The following is a 17797-nucleotide window of genomic DNA, read 5'->3' as shown; positions in this document are numbered from 1 at the left end:
AATACTGAAAGCCACTTAATTCAACAGCATTTACTGACTAGGCCTTCCGCTTCACCAGTAATGCCACCTATATTATAAACCAAGTTCTCAGAACACATGGGTCTATTTCTGGACAGCACCTTCAACAAATGGTGTAAGTCAAACTGGTTTATGCAGAAGAAAGAAAATAATCCATTATCTCTCACCCTGCAAAAAACTCCAAATAGATCAAGGACCTCAATATAACAACAATATTCCTGAAGCTGATTATGTTTAGAACAGAATGTGAGAAATAGTATTGAACTCACTGCCAGAGGAAAGAAACTAACAGCTCAGGCACTAAGAACAATAACTAATAAATGGGACCTCATGAAGCTGAGAAGCTTCTTTACAGGAAAGGATACCAACATTCAGGCAAAGCAGCAGCCTACAGAATGAGAAAAGATCTTCATCAATTCTATATCTAGAATACATAAAGGAAAATGAACATCAAGAAAACAAATAACTCCGTTAAAAATAGAATAGAGAACAGAAAATTCTCATATGATGAAACACAGATGACTGAGAAACACTTTTTTAAATTCTCGACTTCTTCAGCCATCAGGGAAATGCAAATTAAAACTACTTTGAGATTTCATCTAACTGCAGTTAGAACGGCCAAAATCAATAAAATAAATGACAGTACATGGTGGTGAGACCGCAGGGAAAGGGGAACACTTACTCATTGCTGGTGGGAGTGCAAATTTGTACAGCTAATATGGAAGTCAGTGTGGTAGCTCCTCAGGAAGCTGCGAATCAATATACCTTAAGATCCAGCTACACCCTTTGGGCATATGCCCAAAGGACTCTATATGCTGTCACAGAGACACTTGCTCATCCATGCTCACTGCTGCTCTATTCATAATAACCACAAATTGGAAGCAGCATAGACATTCAGCAACTAATGAACAGATAATGAAAATGAATGACAAAAGTTGCACGTAAATGGTTGCAGGGAGACACAATCATCCTGAGTGAGGTAACCCAGACCCAAAAGGACAAATATTGAAGGTTTTCTCTTATATGTGGATGCTAACTTTCAACATTTGTATTACAGTCCTAATAACCACAGAGGTTATATATAAAGGACTAGCAGATTGTTATGCCAAGACAAAGGGAAAACTAGAACAGGAGAATTAAACAGGGAGGAGAATCTGAGAAACTCATGAGATATTGGGGAGGGACAATTAATACTAAAGGCCATCTGAAACACCTATTACTGTAGAAGCTTACTCATATACACATATGAGAAAAATCTAAATGGAGTCACCAAATAATAAAGGCAATAATGTCCCACCAAGACATTGTATGCAACTGAGTAAAACTCAGAGGGTCATGGAAACCCCCAAACATCACAAGCTACTGTCAAGTCTATTGGTTGCTCTCTGCAATCTGAAGGTAAGGTCCTACTGCAGACAATACTTATACAATTAAAGAAAGAGAGCTTGGTGCCTAACCAGAAGCTTCACCCCACTGACTAGCATTCATGGTACTAGGAGTCTGTATACTACTGGAAGACATAGGGAGTCATCCAGGTATCAACTCTGCATTCTACAACAATGACGGTCCTGCAGGATATACTGGTGCAATAGTGGCACAAATGTACAGGAATAACCAACCACTTATTGCTTGGACTTAAACCAGGTCATGAGACAGATTTCATAACTAACAACGCTAAACCTGAGTCAAGAACCTGAGACTAGATATAGGTCATAAGCCTATATGAAAGGAAAATAGCAATAAAATGACTCCTAGTGACATACTGCTACATGCATAAATCTATGCACTACTCAACCCACACCAGAGAAGCTTCTTGCAGTAGATGGGAATTAACACAGAAAAAGAAGGAGGTTTTGGAGTACTCACTCCTAAATGGGATGTTTTGATCAAACCCCTCCCTCAAGGGTCAGGGAGTGAGTTATGTAGACAGGGAGTCAGAAAGACTTTAAGAGCCTGTGGTGTTTTGAAAGAAAATGGCCCCCAAAAGGGAGAGGCACTCTTTGAAGGTGTGGCTTTATAGAGTAGGTGTGGTCTTGTTGGAGAAAATGTATCACTGTGGAGGCTCTGAGGTCTCATAAGTGCTCAAGCTACATCCAGTGAGAAAGATCGCTTCCTGTTGCCTGCGGGAGCAAGATGTAAGAACTCTTAGCTCCTTCCAGCACAATATCTGCCTGCACACTCTGCCTTGCTTGCTGCCATGACGATAATGGACTAAATCTCTGACTGTAAGTGAGGAGTTGCCATAGGCGCTGTTTCTCTCCACAGCAATGGAAACCCTAACTAGAACACTAAGGGTGACCCATTTTGATGAAGAGAAAGGAGCTGAAGATTAGGCTCAGTTTTGGTCAATGGCTTAATCAACCAGCACAGATACTGAGATTTCAAAAAATACTTTACTTCGGGCCCATTGAAGCACGTGGAGCAGTAACACATGCTGATTACATAAGACACAGAAGTCCTGCATTTTGTTGTCTTATTTTCTTCATCTGTACCCTTGACAACAAAACTCTAATAAGAACAGTAGAAATTATCAAAGCTGAGAGGGTCCAGAGGACTATAAATCCATAGTTAGTGGGTCAAACTTGGAAACATCTGCACTGCAGCCAGCCTCTAAAGTCATGGCAATATGGTTAAGGAAAAAAAGCCCAGAACTTGTAATCTGATGGTAACTCCTGGTTTTACTTTGAACTGTTCTGCAACATTCCCAAGAGGAAGTAAACAAGAGTAAAATAAAATTTAAGAGAGAAAAAAATAGATCACCTAGTATTTGAAAAAAAAGAGATACCACAAGAAGAATTCCTCCACATTATTCTTCTGAGAGCCTGCCCCCTAACCAGAGAGAGGAAATACATGAAATAGTAGGTTGCTAAGTAAGACATATTGAAGTTCCAACAAATTTACAAACTGAGGACCCTGAGGTTAGCTAATAAAATCAGAAACAAAAGAGAGCACACACATTCTCCAAAGGTTTACAGAGATGACTGTGAAACAATATTAACTCAAGCTGTGGCCATTATTTCATGTATAGCAATTTTCAGAGCAGATTTATAATATGAATAAATAACACATCTAATAATTAAGGAAAGTTATTTTGGTAACCAGATATGATTCAACTTCAGTTAAGAATTCTGCTAAGGCAATGCCTTATAATTTGCACATAAATTTGTAGTATCTCCATGACAGAGAGTGAATTTACATAGATAAAGAAAACGAAGTCTCATAATGAAACTGGCTAACAATAAAGTATAAAAAATGTTCAAAACTAACAAAAACAAATGAAATTTTAGTCTGCTTCAGCATACAATAAGAGAATCACAAAATATGGCACTTTTTAAAGTATTTATCAATAACAAACCATGACAGGCCTAATCAAGATTATGTAAGGTGCTTTTAAAAAACACACACAAATAATTTATTAAGTCTCAAAACTGTGTTTCTTCTTTATTTGAATGAAAGAAGACAGCATACTAATAGTATGAATAGAAATGAGAGAAAACTGGGAACTAAGAGACTAAAGTTGCGAAAGAAAATGATATCTAATAACCTTTTGTTAATTAAGGGAACAGATAACGAGAAATATAATCAGAACCTAGAGGGAAAGTGCTGGGCGGCGAGCAGAGGCAGAGCACTTGCTGAGCACATGTGAGGCCTGGGCGTTGAGTGAGCCTCGATGCAACAAAAGAGAATACCTCTTTAGCTGGAGGCAAACAGAAGACCTTCCAACAGAGACCCTTCCAGAAACCAGCCACCCAGTATCCTCAACAAAATAAACGATACAAAAACAACTGAAAGAGCATTTAATTTTAATTAACAGTATAAAAGAAAGCATAAAAACATCAAAGGAAACACTAATGGTAAAAAGTAGCTATTATCAGCTCACCCATGTATATAACTACTAAAGTTAAGTCTAAAGTTAAGACTACAGACTGAGTCAATGGATTCATTTTCTGATCCACTAAAAAGTAAGCCATGCTATATTTTCATGTGTAACATTAAAAAATTTGTGTTATAAACTTAAAAATAACATGTTTTAAGCTTTTATTTTTTGAAAAGACAACTTTATAAGCTCACATATCCCAACATTTTAAACCAAACAACTGAACAAGAACAAAATTCGCATTACCAGGAGAAAAGGATAAAAATGTTTCAAGTGTTACTTGGTGCTGCGATTCAGTCAAGGTGCTCTGTTGGACAAGTACATAAAGGCTTGTGGCTTACACACTAAGAAACAGTCTTGCATACTAACCTGGCCCAGTCCAGGCATACCTCCTCCAAGTCTAAGAAGTCTGTCCATATTTCTAGAAAACAGAAACAAAGGAAAACGTTCCTAAGCAAAAAAGTGTTTACTCAATTGCTATCTATACAATTCACCTTCAGTCACTCAGTATGTCAAAAATATTGGTGGTAATTACAACACAACATCAGACTTCCTGTTAATTAACACCACATATTAATTCAAGAAGCTGTCTTCCATGCTAATTAACAGACCTTATTTCACTGCTTTGGTTTTGGGTTATCCCCAGTTTTAAAGACAAGCAATCTTAGCATACTTTCAAAACTTTGCTATCCTTAAGTTAATTATATTTTCTTATTGTTATCTAATAAAGTACCTGGATGGGGGGGAAGTGCCTGGAATACTTATCATATGTATGATTGAATTTCCTTCAATTTGCTTGGAGTGTACAAATAAAAATCTACACTTTTAAATTAAATTTTAACATCCTCATTAGTAAGTGCTGCGCTAATTAACTTACAGCTTGTCAGTTATCATCAAACTACATGTGAAAGACACTGTGAGTAGAGTATGGATCTCTGAATTAGCATCAAAGGCTTTTTAAAAGTGAACTCATTATATTAAAAGAAAATACTAGAGAGTAAACATTAAATGCATTAAGATAGTGTTCTAGAACCCACGCAGATACACTTATTTCAGATGTAGAGATACACATTCCTTCATGGCTGCTATTCTCAATCCCAATTTCTGAGTTAATTATTACAACTTTGGGATATGAGTTTATCTTCAGCATCTGGAATAACTAAAGAAAATACTCAAAAGCACAAGAAGCTCACAAAAGAAAGAGGAAAGAAATGGTAGTTGTACTTACATGGCCTTGCATACAGAATAAAGAACCAAATTATTCAAGGATAGGAAGGTAACTAAGTCCAAAAATGAAAACAAAGCAACTGTATTTTTACTTAAAAACTACAACTGTGCCTTATATTCATCTTCTTACTAAGTGCATACTTAGATTAACACAAATTATAATATAAACTAAGTGTTAAAGAGATTAGTTTTTGTTCAAGCTTTATCAATTAGAACTATTGCAAACTAAACCCCAATAACATACTTAAATCATCACAATTCTGCCCAATTATGTTTGTTGAACCAGTTGGTAACAATTCAGTCCTGCTAATATTTAACAATCACAACAACATAAACTTGGTCAAATCTGCACACAGAAAGGCACACAAACGACAACGCCGGGACACTGGCTGATGAGACCATCACCTACATTAAAAAGCCACATGCAATGCCTGGTAGCCCCATTCCAGTCTCTACGACTCCAGGCAAATGGGATTCTGGCTGCTAACAGTACAGAACAGTTCTACTACTTTAAAATGGTATAAAAACAGAACCGCAGATTTTTTTGTCTTTTTCTTTCACACATGTCTGTGAGATTCACAACAGATAAATTCATCTGTATAAATGAAAAGACAAGAAAATTTGGTATTTCAGGCAAAATCTAATCTTCACAACCATACTTATCTGCCTAATTATAATTACAAATATCATCTCTATCAAGTTCCTCAACTCAAATAGTGATTCAGTACAATCCTTTTTAAACAGTCTTGTGTATCTTAAAATAATAAGGATATTTTCTCTACAATCTAATTCTAAAGAAAAAAAATTTTTGGACCACTTCAATCTCACAAAGCTAAAGAACCAATGGGGGTGGCAACATACATTTCAGAGTACATACACATTGATTCACTCTAGGCCAAAGTCGATTCCCAGCTGTGTTAGTTTATCTACTTTCGCTGTGCTGTTTCTAATGATATTACACAGACTCCAGATGCTGTGAATATACATGAGCGATGTGGGGAGCAGAGGGAAAGAAAAATCTGGCAGGTCAAATTTGTGTTTTTCACAAAACTAGATGTCTCAGCAAACAAGAAAAGATATTTAACAAATTAAAACACTTAAGATGAACACATTTTACAAAAATAATAACATTTGGAAATGAAATATATTGATAAATATTCTAAATCATACAACTTCCTAAAATCTGGTTATCACACATATTCATAATTTGATTTCTGTTAAAGATAATACATTTACATAGCATCTATCAGATCCTAAAACAACAGTTCAAGGTAAAATACACTCTTAAACCTTACCTGTTCAGTGACTATCACTCTTACAGTGTTGGGCTTCAATTGGTTGAATTTGGCAAGTTCCTTATTAACTCCAATTCTTGCGAATTTTGGCAGGTATAATTTTTCACAAGTAGTTTTTTTTCTCTCTCTCTCTCTCCTAAAAAAGAAAGGTACTGAATTGAGAACTGAGGCTATTTTTTTTTTTATCTCCCCTAAAAGAATCTTTAAAATAAGCAAAGTTCTGCAAATGAAATAGAAGTCAACAACCCGCCGGGCGGTGGTGGCGCACGCCTTTAATCCCAGCACTCGGGAGGCAGAGGCAGGGGGATCTCTATGAGTTCGAGACCAGCCTGGTCTACAGAGCGAGTTCCAGGACAGGCTCCAAAGCCACAGAGAAACCCTGTCTCGAAAAACCAAAAAAAAAAAAAAAAAAAAAAAAAGAAGTCAACATCCCCCCAGTGCTAGGGACTGGACAGGACCTCACCCATGCTAGACAAACACTCGCACATCATAGCTCTAACACTGATTTTTAACAATTATTTCTAGAGAGCACAGATATATTTACCACCCATGCAGTTGCTGGGCATAGAGATCACTGTTACATTGTGTGTATGTATTCTACTTTTGCCACTGACTCTGAGGACTGGTATTTTATAGCTCTCAGTATTCCTTGAGGTCTCTCAAAAAATAGTATTTACTTATAATTTTAAAAAGAGTAAGAATCACTTTATTATATAATCTGCATAGAGGTTCAATACAAATTTTGAATCTTGTTCATAAAAGACTCTACTAGTATTATTTATCTTGAAAACGACTTCCACAATTCTTGCAATTAGTTCACCCGTTAATTATTCACAACTATGATAAAATAAAAAAATGTAAAGCATTAAGAACTGTATAAAATGCAGAGGGAAATAAATTATAGCAACAATATTATCCTTTAATTCCTACCATGTTGACAAAAGCATTGATTTTGCTTTCAAAAATATGCAGAAGACCCTGAGTTTGAAACCAGTCCAAGTTCCACAATAAGACCCTGTCAAAAACCACAAGAAAACAAAAGGCCAGAAACACTAAATATATATTTACTTCCCTCTCTGAACACACTTCAAAATTTACAAGTTTACATTTTCCACCCACAATCAAGGGATAAACACTGAGAGAGAAATGTTTCACTGTTTTTGTTTGTTTGGTTGGTTGGTTTTCCAAAACCAGGTTTCTCTCTGTAACAGTCCTGGCTGTTCTGGAACTAACTCTGTAGACCCGGCTGGCCTTGACCTCACAGAGATCTGCCTGCCTCTGACTCCCAAGTGTTGGAATGAATTAAATGTGTGTGCCACCACTGCCTGGCAAAAGTTTCATTCTTTTTGCAGATCCCAAGTGAATGCAAAGCAGCAGGCACTCTTATCTCTGCTGACAGTAAAACTCAGTCAAAAATCAGAGTATTAACTTTGGTACTAATAACATCCAAAACCTTGAATTTTGCCGTGGGGGCTGTCTAATGTATTACAGAGTGTTAGAATTATCCTTGACCCCTACACATTATATGTTAGCAGAAATGACTAACACATTGACAATAAAAAAATCTCCAAACACTGTTAAATGTCCCTCAGTAGGGCAAAATCACTCACAATTGAAAAGCACTGCTATAAACAAAATCTGAAGTTATGAATTTTGAGATAACACTATCCTAAGTAAATTTTTTCAAACTTAAAAACCAAGGAGTTCTGTAAACAATGTGGCAGTTGTTCAAAAATTTAAACACAGAATTATTTACCATACAGCCCACCAATTCTATTCCTAGATATATGCCACAAAAATTTAAAACATATCTTTAAAATAAGACACGTACATTCATGTGTACAGCATTACTATTCATGATACCAAAAAATGTGGCAGTAGTCCACATGCCTATCACACAGTGAATAAACAAATTCTATCATATACATATACAATAGAATGCATGAAATACTACTTGGCTATTAAAAGAAACAAAGTAGACACATTTTACTACCTGGCTGAACCTAAAAACACGTTTGGAAGTTGCTTATTTCTTGTTTGCTTAGGTAATATTGTATCTTTCTGGAGTCTTTGATGGAGTTGAAGAATAGTTAGTTATAGTTATAGTTTTCCTTAGTTATGATAAAGATTATTGTAATTTTTATTTGATAATTGTTTTGTTATATGTAATTTTGCTATGTTAAAGTTAAAGCCTTTCCTTTTTGTTTAAACAGAAAAAGGGGAAATGATGGAGGAAGGTCATTGGTTAAGTAATAAACAAACTGCTTGGCCTCATAGATTAAAACATAGGTGGGAGGAGTAAACAGAACAGAATGCTGGGAGCAAGAGGAAGGAGCTCAGAGGCCATGCTCCCCTCTCCCGGGCGGACGCCATGAAGCAAGCTGCCAGGTCAGATATGCTGAATCTTTCCAGGTAAGACTGATGCTACACAGATTATTAGAGATGGGTTGACCGGGATATGAGAATTAGCCAGTAAGGGCTAGAGTTAATGGGCCAAGCGGTGTTTAAAAGAATACAGTTTGTGTGTTGTTATTTCGGGGCATAAGCTAGCCAGGCGACCAGGAGCTGGGGCAGCAGGAACGCAGCCCACAGCTCCTACAACAAGCCCAGCCACTGAGTGCTTGCCTTGGTGTAAAAGCTGCGCTCAATCCCTAGCACAAGAAGAAATGAATGAAGGGGGAGAGGAGGAAGGGAGGAAGGAGGGAGGGAGGGAGGGAGGGAGGAGAAAAGGGAGAGAGGGGTGAACCAGGCCTAACATGAGTAATGGTTTTAACTTCCAGCTGACATAACCTAGAATGGCTCTGAGCTGAGAAGAGTCTCAATAAAAGATTACCTAGATCAGGTTGGCCTAAGGGCACATATGGGGGGGGGGACCGTTTAGCCTGTCTTAATTGCCTTAATTTATATGGAAAAACATAGCCAGAAACCGGGCAATACCATTCTCTGGTTTGGGGTCCTAGACTGGGCAAAAATAGAGAAAGCTAGCTGAGTACTAGGTACACACTCATTTCTGTTACTAACTGTTGGTGTCAAGGGACTACGTGCTTCAAACTCCAACCCTGACTTCTCCAAAGTGATGATGGACTACAATCTGAATTTGAAAATTAAAAATAATTCCTTTCTCCCCTAAATTTTTTTAACGGGGAGGGAAGTTATAACAGCAATAGGGACATCATGTGATTCCACTTATATGAAAAATACAGTAAGTTTATTAGAGGAAATCAAGAAAACTGAAACATAAGCATTTTCATCATGCTTGACTTTGCTGGTTCCCCCACCACTCCCATCACACCTTTCCAGTCTCCAGCCCCTCCCCACAGACACCATTCCTGTCCCAGCACTCCCTTCCCACCCTCCCGTTACATTTGTCCTATTGCCTTCCCTGTTCCTTTCTTAAAGCTCCATTTCCCCCATTGGATAGACTTCATCTACCTTCCTGATCTTTATCCAATCTCCCACAAATACACATTTATAAAAATTAGACTAGGATCAACATATGAGACAGAACGTGTGGTATTTGTCTTTATGAACGTGGGTGAGTGACCTTATTTAATGTCCTAATTTCCAGTTTCATTCATTTTCATGCAAATTTCACAATTTCATTTTTCTTTACAATTTAATAAAATTCTACTGTATGGACCACCTTTCCATGGTCCATTCACGTGCTGGTGGACAGTGAGACCAGTTCCATTTCCCTGCTACTGTCAGCAGAGCTTCCTCTCCCGCATTCATCAGGGATTCTATGGTTCTAATAGTCATTCAGCCCGAGATGAGATGGGATTTTAGAGTAGTTTTACTTCGTTGTTTCCCTGGTGGCTAAAATGCTGAAAACCTTTTAAAATAGCTACTGCTCATTTGTGTTTCTTCTTTTGAGAACTCTGTTCAACTTATTACTGACTGGCTGCTGTTTTCTTCACAAAGATTTATTTTGTGTGTATACAATGTTTGTGGGTATGGGGTGGGAGGTTGTTAAAGTTTTAGAGTTTAATTTTTGTGGTTCTTTATATATTCTAGATATTAACCCCCTGTCAGAAGTATATCTGGCAAAGATTTTCTCCCATTCTGCAGGCTGTCTGTTCACTCTGCTGATAAGTTTTTTTTCTGTACAGAAGCCTTTTAATTTCATGTAATTCCATTTGTCAATTCTAATTGGTATTTATAAATCTAAAAATAAAATGTTTTACAATTGAGGCAAATATGATGGCTCTCCTCCATTCAACAAAATCATGAGCTGTCAATGTTTTTAAAAGTATTACAAATGGGAAAATGAAAAGCTCTGGAAATGGGAGGTAGTGATACAATGATTCAACAAAGAGAATAAACTAAACACTGCAGAACTACACATCAAAAACAGTCAAGTCACAATTTTACTGTGTCACACTCACAGTCCTACTAAACGTGTACTTACACTTTGGGATTTTTGGCAGCCCTGAGGATTGAACCTAGAGCTTCTTCCAAGCATTCTATGACTGAACTATACCTAGCTCCTATCAAACTAATCTTCACAGAGACAGACAGGCTAGGTACATCCAAAGGATGCTGCCCATCTGAGCTACCTATACTTTCAAAATCAGAAAAATACAGAATAATCACTTATATCCACTAAATCACACCTTATTAACATCTCGAATATAATTTTCGCCATCCCTTTATTTTCTATCTTTAAGTTATTACCAAGATGATCTAAAAGTGCAAGAAATAAAACAGTCCACAGGATGAGATAAACGATGACTACCTTTCTTAGTATATGGGGGTTATGTGCTATCATCCTGCATCAGAAACGCAAACTGGCTCTAATACTCATTAGCAGTGCATCCCTCCTCTGCAACGTCCTCATCCACAAAAAGAGAACATCTGGTTCTCAGAGCCATTTAGAAGAAGTCAGTGCACACAGAAACACATTCAACACGATCGCAGGCATGTAATAGGCTAGGGATGCTACCCGCTACACAAAATGGCTTTAGCATCAGCACTCACCATCCTAGAGCAGCTTCTTTCTCACTCTGAAGCCACTTAGTGGACCTCAGAACACCAAGTATGTCTCAGAAATGAATTCATCACATGGGAGACAGGAACAAATTTTCAGAATTCAGCAAAGAGGTTCAAAAGATAAACTATGCACCATAACATAAAAAAAGAATTCTTTTGTTTTGTTTTGGTCTTGGAGATGGGGTTTCTCTGTGTAGCCCCAACTGTCCTTGAACTCACACTGAAGACTGGGCTGGTCTCGAACTGACAGAGATCCACCAGTACCTACCTCCCAAGTGCTGGGATTAAAGGTGTGAGCCACCACCACACCTGGCTAAAAGAAAACACCTTCAATTCTCAGAAATAGAAGCAATGTAAAAGGTTTATAGATCTAAACTAAGCTTACACATGTCAAAAAACTGAGGATTTAAGAGCCCACTCATAAGAGACTCACTTTGATATTTTCTTCAATTTACTTTATTTTTATGTGTGTGAGTGTTTTGCCTGAACACATGTATGTGCACCACATAAATGCCTGGTGCCCCAGATCCCCTAGAGCTAGAGTTACAAATGGCTGTGAGCCGCCATGTGGGAGCTGGGGGCCAAACCTGACTCCCGTACAAGAACAAGTGCTGTAATGATAACTTTGCTTAACACGTTTATTACCACATGAAGTGTTTCGCATACATGTATAACACACATACACACAGTGACATCTAGAACCCTTATAGGAAAGTGTACAAAACAAGCATCTACTTGAAATGTGACTCACCACTTAAGCTCTCGGGGCAGTGTCAGGACTAAAATGCAGTAATTTTAGAGCATGTACATGTTAACTTTAAATCAGTTCTCAAGTTCTTACAGGTTCTGTAGAAACAATGACTATCTAAAAAGCAGGACCTTCACAGTTGCATTAATTTTGAGTTTTCAACCTAACTTTTCCTAAGGACCCTAACATACCAAAAACACATATCCTTCATACAAAACCACAGTGTCTCATCACTCATACCAAAAACACATATCCTTCATACAAAACCACAGTGTCTCATCACTCAGGCTTATCGTCATCTCCTACCTCACTGCTTCACTTCCCACTCCCTGTAAACAAACATTCTCAAACTAATAGGAAATCCTTTCGAACTACTTCAGATCTGTGATCTCACTAGATTTCTACAGCTTCAATTCTCTTTTCTCCAATCCATGGAAGTAGGAACTTCTTCCTTACTTTGTTCCAGTAGAATCAGAATCAGAAAGAGTAAGAATTAAATTTAATTCTTTAAATAGAATTTTTCCACCTTTCGATTTTCAATTCAGGGTCTCAACATGTGGCCCTGGCTGGTCTGAACCTTGCTACAGACCAAGCTGGTGGCAAACCTGCAGCAATCCTACCCCTGAGTACTCATTGCAACTACAAACTTTAAAGGAAGATTGGGAGCCACCAGCAAGGTGGCTCTACAGGAAAGAGCTTGCAAGCTGCCTAGCCTGATGATTAGTGTGAGCACCAAACCCACATGGTCTACAGTCGTGGGATTCTTGGCAGTCAGTGGACTGAATGCTGCAGGCTGTCCAGATTCTTTCTCCCCTCCTCCAGCCCTGTCTGTCTGTCTCTTTCTCTTTCTTTCAGAGAACGAACATTTTAAAAGTTAGAAAACAAGATTCCACTCGAGTCCCCACTGAGAAGACTAAGAATTTAGTCTTAGAAGAAATATAGCTATCTACTGCAACATCACTAATTAAAACTTTTAAACAAAACATTTGCAAAGTACTACCTTGTGCACTCAAAATTTAAATATGCAATAGGAAAATACAGAGTTAAGAACGGCTCTAGAACCAATCAACTTACATCTGAATCCAGATCTCACCATCTACCTGCTATATTATGTAGAACAAGTTACTTTCTTCTAGAATTAGAGACTAAAGTTCATCTACAAAATATGTAACCTTGCCAAGTCTGCTGTCACAATAGAGCAAAAGTGTCTAAAACAGAGCCTGGAAGGAATATCCTGGGAACCCAATAAATGCTTTCACCGCCACAGCTCTCTTAAAACTGATAAAGATCATTCAACCCAATGCTTTCACCTGACAGATGAGGATAACAAGGTATCAGAAGCAGACATGGCGTGCGTACCTCATTACGCAGGCATGGCGTTCGCAGGCAGACCCTGAATATCAAAACACTGCTGGAATATGAAAACCAAAAAGGCACAACTGCTGCTTCTTTCTGACTTTCAAATGAGTGATTCTGAATCTATGTACTATACTAATGTAAGGGTTATATGGCAAGTCTAAAAAGACGATGAATCCAGTCACTGTGGTCAAAATCCAGCTTTTTAACTAGAATAGCAATGCATTATTACCAAAGGTCTCAGGAGGTGAGGCTGGGATGGATGTCACAAATCCAATAGGTGAGACTAAAATAAAAGATCATGACTTCAAAATTTTTTCTTTTGACAAGATTTAATTTTATTTTAGACAAATTCAAGACAACTTTCAGTTTTCAACCAATTATACCTATAGTTAATTATGAACCACTGTACACCTTAATATCTGTACATACACGACCTGTGCACTTTGTTTAAGCCACATAATTTATTTGTATTATTTTTAATTCCGTCCGTGTAGGTGGGTGGGTATCTGCACATCTGTACAGACAGATGCCTGGAGACACCTGCAGAGCTAGAGTTACAATCTGCTGTGAGCCACTGGATATGGTGCTGGAAACATAACCTGGGTCCTCTGCAATTGTAGTAAGTGGTCTTTTTTGGGGGTTGTTTTGTTTTGTTGAGGGAAGGTTTCTCTGTGTAGCCTTGATTGTCTTAGAACTCGTTCTGTAGACCAGTCTGGCCTCTAACTCAGAGATCTACTTGCCTCTGCCTCCTCCTGAGCGCTGGGATTAATGTGTGCACTGCTGTATACTCTTAACACTGAGCTATCTCTCTAGGCACCAAATTGTGCAATTCAAACATTAAAAATGAACCACTTTGTGAGCTAACAGGCAAGGCCACCCTTAGTAGTTATCTTCCCTGAAACTGGCGCACCTTCCCTTGTCAACATAGGGAGGCGCTTGTCTTGTTGCTTTACTTACACTGTGCTTGCAGCAGGACAAGGGCTCGGTGTTGAGGCACAGTCCTACAATGTCAGCACTGGGGAGGCTGAGGCAGGGGATCACAGCCGTTAGAGGTTAGCCTGGGTTGTGTGGGGAGACGCCATTTCAAAAACAAACAACAACAACAAAACACCACCACAAAAAAAAAAAAAAAAAAAACACCACATATACTTTTATCTGAAGTTACAGAACAAGGTCTTTCCCTTTATCCTGGACTGCCTGTAACCAGTTTACACAAACAAGGATGCCCCAAACTTCCCCATTCCCCCACCTTTTCCTCCGAGCGCTGGGGGTGATCACACTAGAACTGTATTTCTTTGCTAATTCTAAAGCCTTTATGGCAAATGTTTATTAATGTTTGGGTTTTTATTTTTCTGTCGTGAGACGGGGCCTCACTGTGTATCCAGCCAGCCCTGATGACCAGGAACTCAGTTTGTCCAGGCTGGCCTTGAACTCAAAAAGATAAACTTGCCTCTGCTTCCAGAGGGCTGGGATTAAAACTGTTCACCACGAAATGGAACTTGGTTGTCATTTCAGTTCCAATCATTTTTCACTCTGTGCTGAGGTGGGAGGGACTACAAGCCTGTAATTGCAGCATTTGGGAAACTGAGGCAGGCCAGCGTGGTGTACGTAATTAGTTCTAGATCAAACAGAAATATAGAGACTTTGTCTCCAAAAAAAATTAATAAGTAAACAAACGATCACAAAATTTCCTAAGACTTTTGAAATGTTGAAGTTATTCTTTTGACAATGAGCTCGATTCACAGAAAAACAGAGTTCCAATAAGCCACAGCAGCGGTAGTTGGTTTCTACTTTACTCAAAAAAAAAGAATTGTAACCAACCCACAGACCAGCACCCAAATGGAGCAAATACTGCAAGCAATGGCACAGCAGGACTAACCAAACTTTATTTTAAAAATATTCAGGATTAAAAGCAATTCCTCTCTGAAGGTTTTTAAACCTAAAGTACAAACGATGAAGAAAATATGCACTCTTGAAACCAGTTCAGCCCACCCTCTCTCCTTTGCTTCCTCAGACTGTATACAAGTTTTTCAACACGGGAGGGCTGAAGACGAACACAAACAGGCCATAAACAGGGTTCTGCTACTTGATGGGGAAAAGGCTCCCAAGCTAGAGAGACGCAGAAATGTTTGCAAGGAGGTGACATCCAAACCGGACTCTGCCAGAGAGCCGGAGATATAGGAAGAGAAGACCAAGAGGCCGGTGCTTCCCATCAGGCCCCGGACTCCAAGGGCAACCTGGCCGGGCAACGTGACTCAGGAAAGCCCGGGGCTTGCGGCGGCCTAGCGCGGCTGGCTCCCGGATCTTCCCGGGCCCGCCTCGGGGTTCGGCTGAGGCCGCCAGCAGGGAGGTCGCGGTCTGCACCCTACCTGGCTTTGCGGCAACCCGGCGACGAGAGCAGCGCCTCACACTCAACAAGGACCTGGCTCCGAGAACCGGCGATGAATCAGCCCGATTCCATTCAAAAGAGTCGCCCAGGCCTCTGCCGACGAGTACTTCCGGGTTCCCGGCTCCCCTTCGGCTTCCTTTCCCGCACCGCCAATTGGAGACCGCCGGGGAGAGGAGCGGGCTGGGGGAGGGGGCGCACGGCGCACGCGCCGGCCGCCGCTCGCCCAGGCCCCGGGAGGCGGAAGTCGGGCGGGCCGCTCCGCCCTCCTGTTTTTCTCAGGGCGCCAAGCTGATTTCACGCCTCTCTCTCCCGGATTTGGAAACTTTGGTGGCTTTTGCTTTAAGGGGCTCTGCCTCTCCTTGGTTCTGCTCTTTGCTGTTGTCTCCTTGGCTCTGTCCTTCGCTATCGCGGCCCTCCTCAAAAAGTAAAAACTTGAATTAAACTTACAGTGGTCACTTCGAGAAGCCAAGGCTGCGATAAACAGGCCGATTCCGTGTCTCAGTTTACCCCTTCTTGCCTTCACTGCCTAAAAAGGATTAGAGATCTCCAGGAAATTGACGTTTTCCCGTCTTCCTGCCTCTTTAAGTTCAGCTGTTTACAGTATTGAAAAAAATTACTAATTAACAATAAACGACCTTTTCAACTTTGCTCTGTGTTGGATACTCAAAAAGCAATGTTACCCAAGAGATAAAGAGATATTGACAGTTTCTAGCGCATCATCTCCATTTAGGTCTCTCACCGTGTATATGGAATGCTCTCACTTTCTCAAATATCCTGAGATTCATAACAACGACAAAAAAGACAATGTATTCGTAAATCAAATATCACGGGGGAACTATTGGATGAAGGAAGAGAACAGATTACGGAATTGTGAAACTCACAAGAAAGAAAGACTAAGAATGAAGAGTTACTGGGCTTGGAGAGATAACTCAGTGATTAACAGTTTGCGCTACAGCGGAAGAGGAGCCGAGTTCGTTTTCCAGCACCCAGGATGGGCTGCCCAGAACAGCTTGAAAGTCCAGTTCCAAAGATTTGGCCTCTCTGACCTTTGAGTGCCCCAGCCATGGTACAAATTCACATATTCATATTCTCTCTCTCTCTCTCTCTCTCTCTCTCTCTCACACACACACACACACACACACACACACACACACACAATTTAAAATAAATCTAAAAACAAAAAAATTAAAAGACCTGGTCGACATAGAAAGCCCCTGTCTGAAAATAATAGATATTTCAGGGGCTGGAGAACTGGCTCAGCAGCTAAGATCCTAGTTCATTTTCCAGCATCCACAATGAGCCGCTCACACACAGCTGCTTGTAACTCCACCTCCAGAGGACCCAGTGACCTCTTCTGTCCACCAGGGAACACTGTGCACACAGCATATACTGACATACATATAAAATGTTTAAACATAGTTGAAATATATTCACTGGCCCAACTCATCCCCATCTCAAACTTTCCCCCTCTTCTGACCCAACTTGGAGCCACTCTTCCCCATCTAGTCTAGTTGGTGTTGTTCCAACTAGTCCTGAGATTGTGGCTGAACCTACAAGGATCATATAATTAAAGAGAATAAAGAGAACTGACTCTTCCCGCTCTCCCTGCGGCTATTAATAGCTCCTTAGCTAATGGTGGGATTTGGTACCTACCATCTCACCTCGATGCTGGAGTCTGTATGGCTTGAGCTTGCTTAGATCTTCTACATGCTGTCTCATCCCTGTGAGTTCATACATGCAACTGCCCAGCTGTGTCTAGAAAATACTGTTTCCTTGATGTTATCCACCGCCTCTAGTTCATACGTCTTCTAAAAAGATCCCTGAGCCTTGGAGGAAGGAGTGGGATATGAATGTTTGACTTAGGGCTGAGCACTCAACGGTCTCCTATTCTCTGC

At 39.7% G+C, this 17797-nt stretch overlaps 1 protein-coding gene across 1 annotated transcript in view; it reads right to left on the bottom strand.

Moving 5' to 3' along the window:
• Positions 1-16054, bottom strand: part of Psmd14 (proteasome 26S subunit, non-ATPase 14) — an 83657-nt gene extending 67603 nt beyond the window's left edge. The window contains exons 1-3 of the mRNA XM_041631670.1: positions 15883-16054; positions 6418-6553; positions 4265-4316 (exon numbers count right to left, since the gene is read on the bottom strand). Of these exons, the coding sequence (XP_041487604.1) occupies positions 4265-4312 (48 nt within the window). The 5' untranslated portion in view covers positions 4313-4316; positions 6418-6553; positions 15883-16054. The remainder of the gene's footprint in view (positions 1-4264; positions 4317-6417; positions 6554-15882) is intronic.
• Between the last annotated feature and the right edge of the window lie 1743 nt (positions 16055-17797).

The sequence above is a fragment of the Microtus oregoni genome, unplaced genomic scaffold (assembly GCF_018167655.1).
Source record: "Microtus oregoni isolate MIOR12 unplaced genomic scaffold, Mior012 000037F_ref0000500, whole genome shotgun sequence".
NCBI classification, from domain to species: domain Eukaryota; kingdom Metazoa; phylum Chordata; class Mammalia; order Rodentia; family Cricetidae; genus Microtus; species Microtus oregoni.
Note: the sequence above shows the minus strand (reverse complement) of the source record. Positions and strands in the feature narration are given on the sequence as shown.